General features: G+C 31.1%; 2 protein-coding genes across 2 annotated transcripts in view; both read left to right on the forward strand.

Moving 5' to 3' along the window:
• LOC127704734 (U1 small nuclear ribonucleoprotein A-like) overlaps positions 1–13,634 on the forward strand; it is a 1,100,970-nt gene that overhangs the window by 16,798 nt on the left and 1,070,538 nt on the right. The window lies entirely within an intron of this gene.
• Positions 9,727–13,634, forward strand: part of LOC127706568 (perlucin-like protein) — a 14,836-nt gene continuing 10,928 nt past the window's right edge. Inside the window, exons 1-4 of the mRNA XM_052211223.1 lie at positions 9,727–9,736; positions 10,345–10,430; positions 10,964–11,066; positions 11,933–12,034. Of these exons, the coding sequence (XP_052067183.1) occupies positions 9,727–9,736; positions 10,345–10,430; positions 10,964–11,066; positions 11,933–12,034 (301 nt within the window). The remainder of the gene's footprint in view (positions 9,737–10,344; positions 10,431–10,963; positions 11,067–11,932; positions 12,035–13,634) is intronic.

Below are 13,634 nucleotides of genomic sequence, written 5' to 3' on the forward strand. Positions count from 1 at the left end.
ATGTATCACATGTATGTAAGTTTTTCACTCGACCCCAAAATAAATAAATGTATAAATAAATATACACATTTCTTCAGAAATAGTTTATTTTCTCGTTTAAACTGCAAGCTCTTGAAAGACGTGTAGGCCTTAAAATTTTGTTATTTACTTGTCGGTTTACACACGAATTGGTTGATAGGTGTCTCATTGGCATCGTACCACATCTCCTTATTTATATTTTGAAAAAGTCTAGCACTGCCATTGGTCGTTTATAATGAATAATAACAATAATAAATTAATGTTTCTGTATACGTAAAACCAAATATCAACAGTTAATATCCTTACTTTATTTACAAGACCGTCTGAAATAGTTTATAATAAACATTTTTATATCAAGCTTTCCGTTTTTTTCTCCGTGTATGAGTTTGGTTTGTTCTTTTAAGTGAAAAAAAAATGACTGTATTTTAGAGGTTTTACTTGGCAGTTATGTTGTTCAAATACATGAACGCTGATCAAGCATATACAGTTTTTATTCCATGATTAGACTTTTACCCAGACATTCAATTATAAGAATGTAAGAATGTATTGGGTGCATGTCAATAAGACATCAACCCTACGACAACAATATCCAGGAGACATCTTGAGACCATCATACAGTCAATACCAGTAGACAGGTTTACCAATATAGTGTATAATAGTTGAGAATTAATTTAACAGAAACAATCAAAGTTATGCCATCAACACTTATTTCATTTTTTCATAAAAATTTGTATTGAACAATAATATTTGTCACTGGGCGTTAAGCAATAATCAATCGAACATTTTTATGAAATGGCATTATGTTTTGAAGCTCACAGTAAATACATATTTTCATATACATATACGTGAAGCTGTGATACTGTGATGTTTTTTTAAGAATAATTTTTTTTTCTTCAAAAATTGATTAAATTTCTATTGAAAATATTTGAAAAGAGAACGCTTATTAGAAATCTCTAACTCCAGTCCAACATGTTCGCTCATCAAATTAAGGCTGTGTTGTATATGAATTCATTAAAAAATGAGTGTCTAAAAAAGTGTAACTTTGAGGTTGGTGGGATAGTTTCAATTTGGCAAACAACTATAAGATCAGCCGTCAATGGAGGATGCAGTCATGAAGTCATTACTGTAAACGTATATGCAAATCTTCCATACATGTGGATTTACATACAATGTATTATGATCTAATTTTATATAAAACTTATGTGCATTTCTTACAATGTGTATTTTAGACAAATAGTTGGAAGATCAAGCACAGAAAGCTTAACATGACTTGTGTTCTATAGAAAAAATAGAAACATACACATACATGTACCTGTAAATCTACAAATAAAGTTATTTGATGCATTAATATCTACTAAATTGCTGTATGGTTCCGAAATATGGGGATTTAAAAATACAAGTACTATTGAAAAAGGTCATCTATAGTTTTTCAAAAGAGTGTTACATATCATGCATGATAAAACCAGCACTCTTGGTTATAGGGTTTACGGTGAACTTTGAAAGGTGCCTCCTAGATTGTCAAATAAAAAACAAAAAGAACTTCTTTCTGGTGTTGATTTCAGCAATGAGAGAATAAATTATCAAGATGCTTTACAAATTGATGCTTAAATTGTCCGAACATCGATATTACGACTTTACCTAAGGGACATTTATATTCCTTTATAAATAAAATAGGAATCCCGGTTAGAGCCATATTTGTCGAAACTATCAAGTTTAAGTCGAAATTATATATGTAAATTACGTACCTATCGAAACCAGAAGGTATCGTATCATACCACGCGATGAGATATTCTGCCTTTAATCTAAGATCGCTTCATTGGAGACGAATTCCATTATTTATTCATTTATAATCATCCTTTAGTTACACACGTTCGTATAAAATTCACACCACCGTTCTTTAATTATTTTTTATCAAATTATAAAATTCATTCATGGTTTATTATCGCACTGTAATATTTCGCTTTTAAATGAGCTAGTGTACTCATCTTAAAAATATCATCACTATCTTTATGCATTGAAATTTGATTATTCTCTCATCGATGTCACTACATTACACTGCGGGATCAGTCTTGATAATTACGTGTACACCTGTGGGTGTTAAATTGCACGTACTTTGTGAGACAGGTAACTTAAATGTCAATTGTTCATTCAATGTGTATCAATTTGTAAATAACGAATTTTCTTTGTATTCTATTTATATTTAAATTGTAAATGTATTTCTGTTAGCCATTACATTATGTACTTTTATGTATTGTATCTCCTGTATTGCAGAAATCTGCGACGGAGTTATGCAATAAAGTTCATTGGTTAATGTGAAGTTTAAAACTATCTATTTTACCCCCCCCCCCCCCTTTTTTTTTTGTTAAGATATATTATATTTAATCCTTAAAAGCACATTCGAGAAGAGAGTTGAGATAGTTCTGGAATCTGTCGAAATCAGAATAAAATGTGCAAACATATAAAGCTTGTACATCTGCATGATATTTGTTTCAATCGATATAGAACATTTGAAATATTTTTTTATTATACATAAATTGTATTTTTTCATAAAAATTAAACAGCAAAATACGAACACAAGGTACTGAAAAACATGATATATATAGGTTTGCTATATAGGCAAACATTGAAGATAACACAGCAATTGAACTGTTATAGTAGTTTCATTTACAAAAAAACAATGTAATTCTAGGCAAAAATAAAACCCAAACCTCTCTATGTAATGTTATTTTGTAGTATATAGAGTAGGTAGAAAGGCAAATTCCCTGAATTTAAAAATTGTTCTTAGAATTCTCCTTAAGAATGGTAATTTTAATATAGGTATCTATTTTCGGGAAATTATGATTAACAACGGTAAAATGGTGAAGAACAGGATATTTTTGCCACCAAAAATGATTTGTAGCAAAATCTTTAACAGACAGGAGTTAAGTGCCGTTCCTGTACTGGTCTTCATTTTAATTTCTGTTATGCATGTTCTTTAAATCCAGAAGATTAAAAAAGGTTTAGATCTACAAAAACTAGTTTAACGCCACCAAATTTCCATGTATATGTACCTGTTAAAAGGTAGGAACCTCAGTAGACGTAGTAATATGTCATATCTTATTTTTTCTAGTCATTTTTAGTTTTTCATGTTTAAAACATACCTTTACAGAAATGTGAAGATGTGGTATGATTGCCATGATTGCCAATAATTTCATTTACGACATACATGTACATGTATATTTAGATCTGTTTGTATAAAGACCCATCAGTTGTTGATGTTTGAGGTTGCCCTCTAGGGGCCCATCTATTTTTGAAACATCTAGATATCTTGGTTGTTTTTCTCGTTGATTTGAAATATCATTTATATGTACACATCTACCGGTACCTATAGTAATTAAAAGTTTCGACCAATATCAATGATTAAATTACGCTGAAGGTGAAAGGAACAATAGTTTTGAAATATCAGAAAACTTGCTATACACATGTATACATTTCAAATAATATGTCAAATAGTGTGTAAACCTATTTGGAATTGATAATACATGTAGATATTGAATCTATAAATGAGGAGGAGGAGGATACTTTTATTGTTCAGACAGAAGTATTTGCTTTGGAACTTAAGACATTTGAATTTTCAACATTATCAATTGGCATATTGTTATTATCCAAGATTTCATATGCAACATTTTAGCAGAGACATATATACATGTCTTTGGTTTTAGTTTAATATCTTCTGCATTATGACATGTAGGACTGGATCATATATGTTAATACATGTTAGTTTACAATTGAACGGTGTTATATGCACCTGTTAAATTCTTAAATATTGTAAAATGATATTCAGATTCAGCTTGGAAAAAGGGACGGGAATTGATAGTCAGGCAAGCTGAAGTGGGGGACGGGTGTTATATGCACCTAGAGAGGGGACCCTGGCAAGAAGGGCAATTAAATAGGGATAATTCTGTGGAAAGTTTTGACCGATTTTCATTTAAGAGTACGGAGAGAGAAGTTGGAGTTTGGGGGATAGAGAAGTAGGAATCAGGGACCCCCTGTTCACTCCCTCTGATAAAATATCCCCGCTGAGCTGTTCCCAATTACTTTGATGCTGAGGCTAAGTTTTAAACTATAAATGCTTGAAATGATCACCTGCTCATTTTAGATTATTTTGTTATAAATGTAAAGGACGATGAACACGGATTGCAATGAAGAGCTGTATAACCAAACCCCCTTTTTTATGAAGATGATTGGTCTGGCCATCGGTATCAACATTTAATGATCATTCAAGGAGTTTTGTCACCAAACAAACACTCTTGTACACTAGGATTGTATGCAAATACATCAAAACTGTCAAATCATTTTCAAACAATGAACTTACGTTACTGCAATCATACACTGCAAGTGCAAATAATTATCAAATTACAAATGGCGCGAAATCATAGCGTGGATATTTTCGGACGATATCGGGATTCTACTCCATTCTCACATTGAAACAAATGAGCTACTGATGAATTCGATATACAGTCTCCAATATATATATTGCGTAACAATATAAAAAGACATTATATTTCTCATTTGGTCATTGAAGAATATCATAACAGTTTATATTTATGAATTTATAAAAAAAAAACACATGTTAACAAAAACGTGTATCCAATCAATTGCCAATTATGTCTCTTTATATTTATGTGTTTATTTAATGGTCTTTAATTATTCATCAATAATTTTTGTATTTCGATTTCCTTTTATTGACTCTCTGCTTACCAAAGGGAAGCAATCCGTATATTATTTTCATACACTGAACACTACTGGACAACAATTCTATCGATGAACTGACATGATCTAAAACGTACTTAACACTACTGAACTGAATGCAAGGTGTGTTTTTGTAATTACCTGAACCAGTACTGGTCGATACTTATTCGCTCGAGGTAGCCGGTGTACTGAATATGTGCTGGACAACTGAAATAGGTCTTGACATTTTTTTCCTTGCGGTAAATTCAGGCATTTAAGAGTTGTTCAGTTTAAAATGACCGTTTCAGTAGTAAAAACCGTTAATTGTGACAACAACTCATTGCAAAAGAACGCTACCGTATTATGCTCTACCGATAAATGCTTACATGTTTACATGATAAGCTAGAAATAAAATCACATGATATGCATCAGGCTTTCTCCTTCTTTTTTAGCATAAGAATCGGACATTAGGATAAGGTTAAATTCTATTTTAGAAGAAAATGTATCTGCGTTCCAAATATATCTTAGAATAGAACCACATATACCGCCACAAAAATCAGTTTATAATTACCAACAGTATACTTTCGCTCTTTGAGAGCCGAAATGAGCACATGATAACCTTATTACCCTGTTGACCTAGTTGTTCATTTAGAAAATTTCGATATCCCTTGTAAGTGATCTTACGTTACATTGATGATCTTTGCATTCACTTAAATCGACAGTTACGGAATTACATATAAATAAATCAAATGCAGTTCGAACCCAAAACATGCAAAATTCAACTTGTAATTGGTATGTGAATAGAACTGATTGTCAGGTATGTGTAACCTGTCAAATTGAATATGGTTTGCTCTATACACATACATAAGGAAACTTGTACTTGGACAATTGCTATGTCGCTTATACTAGTTAAATCCTCGTCATAAAGCATTATCTATACATTTTCTAATATATGACAAGTACATTTTATATTTTTACGGATATTATGATTTATTCTGAAGTTTGATATGTGATATGTTTCAGTTAATTGCTTTCTACTTTTGATTGTAGGGGAGTGTCTTGATATATGTTCAATATAAAAAAAAAAGAAGACACAAACAACAATTCTATATTCTATTTCAATGACCTCTACTCTGTAAATAATCATACTTTTAGAAGTATTTCGGCTGAAAAGCTTTTTTGTCGAAGTTCATATCGATCAATTAGATAAATTACAAAATAAATACCGTTCCATGTGATTTACACATACAACATAGTACTTAATATTGTCTATTTAACCACATTTGTGGGATAAATAACTTCAAACATATCAGTTTTTTTATGAAATTGTATCTAATCATTAGGAGCTTCATTTCGCTTTTATCTTACAGTTTGGTGGATATAACATGTCTCAATTTGTAATGAATAATTTTTTGCGCGTAGTTTTGCTTTCAGCAATATGTCAAAAAGTAATAAATGTCAAATTTGAAATAGAACACGATCGAAAAATTACAGAAAATGAAAATACTACAGATATTTATCAAAAAACTTTGCTTGGATGTACACGGCTCTGTTTTTACGAAAAGGAATGCCGCTCGGCAAGTTTTAGCATGGAAACATCAACATGTCGACTTGATTTTACCGAGCAACGTTGTGTTGTTACCGAAAAAAATGACACATGGAACCTGATTCGCAATTGCTTTTACAGTGAGTTTTGTTTATATAAATATGCATTTGCAACATCCTTTTGATGAGTAATGCAGCTGGAATATGATTAATAAAACAATGTCTTAGCTGATGGAGTAAGGTTATTTACGTCAACATCACATATCCATATTATATTTAATAAGTTTTGAAATATAATGGTTGATCGTAATAGAACATTTTTATTACAAATTACACACGGTTGTTCAATTTCTAGAGATTTAATTATATATTTTGCGAAAAAAATCACTTTGCAGAATGTCTGTAATTCACAACTCAGTGAGAATAAATTACAGGTTATGCATATTTTTAGGTTTTTTTTTGTCGTATAACACACACTACAAACTGCTCAGAGTCTGAAAAGACCAGTTTTTGTGCTCGACCAGTAAAGTCGAGTACAGATTTTACTCGACTAGACTCGACATTGTCTCGACAGTACTCAACTGTACTTAACTGTACTCGACTTTGATCTCGACTTTACTTAAAATGTCTTATTCAGTAATTGATGATCTTGGTGTAGTCTGAAATAGTCTCGACCAAGGCTCGACCTGTCTCGACCAGTCTTGACCAGTCTCGACCTGTCTCGACTCAGTGTCGACGAGTTTCGACCTGTCTCGACTAGTCTTGACCTTCAAATTTAGTCTCGACTGGTCTGAATCAGCCCATCTAACTAAATTAAATATTGATCTTACAAAATTCCAGATTATTTGGTAGTTGGTTCATTGCTGGGAAATTAAAGAAGTAAATTAATAGGAAAAAAAAAGCAAGAATTTGCAGTTTTTATTAAATTCAGATAGTCCTCTTTGATAATTTCTATAACTTTTTTAAATCAACTTGGATTTTCATAAAACTATACAGCTATCTCAATTATACATTGATCTTACTGAATCCCAGGTTGTTATGTAGTTTGGTGTATTGTTGTCAAATTTAAAAATTAAATTAATAGGTAAAAAGAAAGAGATTTTTCATTTTGGTTAAACTTTGATAGTCAACTTTAATTATTTCTATAACTTTTTCAAATCAACAAATAGATATATTTCTAATATAAGGTTACAGGTGCGGGATTTTCTCGCTGCGTTGAAGACCCATTGGTGGCCTTCATGTGTGGTCTGCTCTTTGGTCAGGTTGCTGTCTCTTTGACATATTCCATATTTCCATTCTCAATTTTATTAAACAATTTCAGTGATTTTGTTGGCTGTTGTTACATCATTAAAAAGATAAATATATAGCAATTGTATATAACCATGAAACCTATGTAGTTCTTTTAAGAATTTAGGAAAATAAGATTTAAGAAAAAAATTCACATGCCAAACCATATAAGTGATTTGATTTAACTATCTCTATTTGATAAATCTGAATGAAAAACCTTTTTTTATATATATTTTTATCTTATTGTGGCTGTTGCCATGTGAGTTAAAGAGAAATTTATTTTAACCGTAAAATTTTTAAGTTCGCATTGAATTCTTATAGTCACCTTGAAATTTTTTTGTAACTTTTTCGAATCAGTATGGTTTTTCATCAAACCTTTCAGCTATCATTATTATATATTTATCTTACAGAATACCAGGATGTTTTGTATTTTAGTGTATTGCTGTCAAATTTAAGGACTTAGGTAATAGGTAAAAAAGGCTAAAATTTTCAGTTTTGACTAAATTCAGACAGATACTTATAATTTAAATATGTAAATTTGACAGTAATAAACCAAATTAACAAATAACCTGTTATTTTTTAAGAATATTGTATAATGGAGATAGCTGTAGATTTTGATAAAAACCCAAGTTGCTTTGAAATAGTTATAAAAAAATTTAAAGAAAACTATCTGAATTTAGTCCAATCTGAAAATTCTAACTTTTTTTACCTTGGTTAATTAAATCCTTAAATATGACTGCAATATGCCAAACAACATAACAACCTGGGAGTTAGTAAGATCAATATACAACAGAGATAGCTGTACAGTTTTATGAAAATTCAAGTTAATTTGAAAAAGTAATAAACAAATGTAAAGTTAACTATCTGAATGCAGTCCGACTGATAATTCAATTTTTTTTTTAGCTATTAATTAAATCCTTAATTTTGACAGCAATACACCAAACTACATAAAGACCATGGATTCAGTAAGATCAATGTAAAATTGAGATAGCTGTAGAGTTTTGTAAAAATCCAAGTTGATTTGAAAAAGTTATAGAAATAATTAAAGATGACTATCTTAATTTAATGAAAACTGAAAATTCTTGCTTTTTTTACCTATTAATTAAATCCTTAAATTTGACAGCAATACATCAAACTACATTACCTGGGATTCAGTAAGATCAATGTATAATTGAGATAGCTGTATAGTTTTGTAAAAATCCAAGTTGATTTGAAAAAGTTATAGATATAATTAAAGATGACTATCTGAATTTAATCAAAACTGAAAACTCTTGCCATTTTTTTTACCTATTAATTAAATTCTTTAATTTCACAGCAATGAACCAACTACCTAATAACCTGGAATTTTGTAAGATCAGTATTTAATTTAGTTAGATGGGCTGATTCAGACCAGTCAAGACTAAATTTGAAGGTCAAAAATAGTTGAGACAGGTCGAGACTGGTCGAGACTGAGTCAAGACTGGTCGAGACAGGTCGAGACAGGGTAAGACTGGTCGAGACAGGTCGAGACTGGTTGTGCCTTGGTAGAGATCATTTCAGACTACACCAAGATCATCAAGTACTGAATCAGACTTATTAAGTAAAGTCGAGACCAAAGTCGAGTACAGTTAAGTACAGTTAAGTACTGTCGAGACAATGTCGAGTCTAGTCGAGTAAAATCTGTGCTCGACTTTACTGGTCGAGCACAAAAACTGGTCTTTTCAGACTCTGAGCAGTTTGTAGTGACATTGAGGGGTGTCAGGATTGTTCAAAGTAAAAACCAACCACAAGGAGGTCTTTCATAAGGCAATCCTGACACTATGAGATGTGTTATACGACAAGAAAAACCTACAAATATGCAATATCTGACTTATATCCCGTATATAATATTATTTTCGGAAATGGATTTTAGGAATTGTATCCTATTTTACCGATCATATTGAAGTGGGATATTTTTTCTTTCACTGTTAGGTAAAAACACGCTCTATGGCTAATTTTTAGTGTGAAATAAGACTCACTAATTAATATCTTGTTTAACGACATATTTATCACGGAAAAATAGATTATTTTTCTCAGCTATGGTTAACGAACTTTTCAGAATAATTGTTTTGCCTCTTATGATTTCTTATGCCTAGTAATAAAAGAACGTGGCTGTTCACCTATAGTTAATTTTAGGAACATTTAGTCATGTCAAAGAGTAAATGGGATTTATTTCAGCCTAATAAACGGAGGAAAAGATTGTTTCTGTCTAAACTTTAAAAATAATGTTCAAGATAGAAAATTGTACAATAAAACACAATAGCAACAACACTAATTACATGTTTAAGTACTCTGTAGTTTGCATTTTAATCGGGGTAAATAATGACCTGACGCAGGTTATTATGATATACCTGGAAGCATATTCCTTTGAAACTTGGTATCGTCCAAGTTGTTTCTTCAAAAGAATGACATGTCGTTCTGAAAGGAAATAACTCCATATAGGTATTAAACAAAATGATATCTACGAAGTAATTGGAAATTAAATATCATACAATAGCTAATTGGTAAACGGGGTTTTAATAAGACTTACACATAAAATTTTCCGTTTCTTTAAAACTATTCATACTTTGATCATGTGTTTATTTCTGCCATGTGTGTTTGATTGTTTAGGAAATGTCGTGTTTCATACTGTATATTTTTCCACTTTTAATTTGCTTTTTTTTCCCGTTTGATCAAGATCGAACTAAGAAACACATACTAGTTAAATATTTGTAAATCAAGGAACATATCTTAAATACCAGTGATATTTATCTGTTAATATTTCAGATCCAATAACTTGCAATGGATGTTTCAGCTATGGAGCATCGCTTTATAAAGTTTTCGATGATCCGAAAAACTGGACCAATGCAGTGGTAGGTGAAACATTGTTTTTTATTCAATACTACATTCGAACTAACTAGACCCCAAAAGCACGAAATGCTGTGAAGACTCTGTCGACAAATAATTAGGCCTGTGCTTATGGGATCCAATTAATATTCATGAAATATTATTCGTACAGTAAGAAGTAGATTAACTTAGCTGTATTTGGCAAAACCTTTATATGAATTTTTGGTCCTCAATGCTCTTCAACTTCGTACTTTATTTTGTCTTTTTAACTTTTTTTGATTCGAGCGTCACTGATGAGTCTTTTGTAGACGAAACGCGTCTGGCGCAAATACAAAATTTCAATCCTGGTGTCTATGATGGATTTATTTAGTCTTAAACGGACACTTTGTCTTAACATAACGTGAAAAGTCTTAACCTATAAACATTAAGTCATGGTTAGAGGTTAAATAATTTTTCTAAAATGTTCTGTTATAAACTCAGTACTGTTCAGATATTTGGCTTGAGGTCAGTGTTCAGAAGCAGTTCAGACTTTTACGATGACCATTATTGATCTTCACAGGAGGAATGTAGATGTCGTGGTGGATTTTTAGCAGAAATAGAGAGCGCCGAGGAGAATTCTTTTATTAAAAACATAGCTAAAGAAAGATTTGCAGCAACTGGAGGTGAGCGTGTTTTCTAACATATTTGTTTCAGTTTAAATTGGACATATGCAATCAAGGAGCTCTACAACTTCGTAGTTGATATACCCATGCGACTGTTTTGAGCTCTACTAATGATACATATGCAGACAAAACGTGCGTCTAAAGCATTCAATTATACATTTCATTTTATGTTATGCGTTTTAGTGTAAATATATACTGGAGATTTAATGAAACCGAAAAAAATACACATTTCAGATAGACATTTATTTTTAAGAATTACACTGGCTGTCATTCACAATAATATCGATTGTATTTAGAAACATTGCTCTTGATTAAGTTTCTACACTTTTTTAAAATCTTACTAGTGCCTTAATTTATGATCTCAAATAGGTAGACATTCATTAAAATAAATATGTATACTTTTGTATTTATACACTGAAGATGTTAAACCTTTCTCCACCATCATTTCACCTAATTAATCACACATAAACTTACACGACATTGTGCTGTACAATAGGCGAATCGCGGTTGTTTTCCATTAATAGATTCGATGTAGTAGCTGTTCACAAGTCGGACAAAAGATTGTTTCATATTCGCGCCCCACTGATGATACATATGCAGACGAGACGCGCGTCTGACGTATTCAAATATGCTTTCTTTAATGAGTTTATGAAAATAACGTCTGTGCAATCTTCGTATGAAGAAAAAACGTAATGTTATCTGATTTGACAAGCGATTGGTTTAGAAATACATCTCTGACAATTACTGAAACCTTTGACAAACATTTCAAAAATTATATCAAACTTGAACTGTAAAACAATATTCCCTTAAAACAAGGTAAACAGTTGTATTGGACTGAAGAGTATTTCATTCTCTCTCTCTTTCAGCAATTTATTATTGGCTTGGAGCATACAATTTTAATCAGGATAGTGATATGGAATGGATAAGGAATCCTAGCAAACCAATGCCCTTTACCGACTGGTTTGAAGGTGAACCAAACAGACTAAGATATGAGTTTTGTTTAGCATTATATAAACCTGTTGATTATTTATGGATCGATTATGAATGTCCAGAAGCCATATCTTTCATTTGCGAATTTAACCAAAATTGAAGCGTTCGTTTTCTTACACATTTCCAACAAGTCGTATTGGCATTATATCATAAATCATGTCTGAATGTGTTCCCATGCATTAATTTTATATCAAAACCGTTTCAAAGTAGTTGTGTATCAATAAATTAATTTGAACCGTAAGTGAATCAAAGCTATTCCTTTGTTTAAAGTATTCCTGTATTTGTCACTATGGGTTAATTGCTTTAAATCAAAATTCTTTTAAAAACTTTTCAGTTTAATCTGTTTTTCGATCTCATGAAGTTTAACAATATCATAAGTAATGCGTGTTGTATCTTTTGAGTACTGTCACAGATTTTTCTTTTAGTTTATTCAAATCTCTTATTCAACATAAAATTATGTTCTCATGAGATCATTATTTATTACAAACAAAACTTTACTTAACTGCAACCTTTACTGTAAAATAGTCGGAAACATTGTCAGGTCGGTCGAATTTGCTATAGATCTTTGTTTTCGAAGAGATTTTGAGTTATTGACTGACCATTTAGTTAGTATGTTTTGTTAATTCTATATTTTTTGCTTGATGGTAACATTTTGAAATTTATTTTTTAAAAAACACAAGCTGAAAAAAACAAGAATAATCACATTAAAGTAAATGCAAGACAAAAAAAAACAAAAAAAAAACAAGGGTAGTCAATGAAACGTAACACTCAATAGTAAAATTGAGAAACACGAACACATTCAAACAGGAATGAACTATGTAATGTAAACAGATCATCTTTATCATTTAAGTTAGGAAAAGTGGTTGGAACTTGGCAATGATAAATGCGACATTTTCTTGGTCATCGAGGACACAAAATTTGCTCTACCAAGTTACAATGTACAGCTCTTGTGAAAATTCAAAAGATTTCAATGTTGCTATTATTTAAAATTGATTGATTCAATATGTATCCTGTAAAACAAGGATCAAGGAAATTATAAAAATAAAATCAAGCTGTGGGATATTGTTAATACAGAGCTATACAACTTTCTGACTCTTAAAGTTAACCTAATATTGCGCTACATTAATGCCGAATAATACTTAATTTAATTCACCAATTACATGATAAGTTATTTCACAATTACGAAACTTAACTCCTATCTAATGAAAGGTTTTTTATCAAGCTTGTTTGTTTTCTAAAGGATGGCGTCTACTACTTCCGTTTCCTTTACCATGCTATTCATGTCATATAAACTTTTTTTCGGCAATTTGTTCATTTTCCATTTGATCTTACTGCCTAGTATTTTTTAGAATAATGGACAGGACTTGATACTCGACAATATTAGGCAATGGTGTAATGTATCAGTGCAACGACGACACGGGCTTAAATACATCCGTATCTATTTATTAATGAAAAGCACGCGACTTCATTCATACAACCGAACAACTACTCAAACATTTTGTACGCTTAAAAGAAGTATTACTTACTATTTCATTTAACTTCAAATTCTCAACAACAAAACATACAGTTAAGGCAAAT

Source organism: Mytilus californianus, unplaced genomic scaffold (assembly GCF_021869535.1).
Source record: "Mytilus californianus isolate M0D057914Y unplaced genomic scaffold, xbMytCali1.0.p SCAF_6, whole genome shotgun sequence".
In the NCBI taxonomy this organism is placed as follows: Eukaryota; Metazoa; Mollusca; class Bivalvia; order Mytilida; family Mytilidae; genus Mytilus; species Mytilus californianus.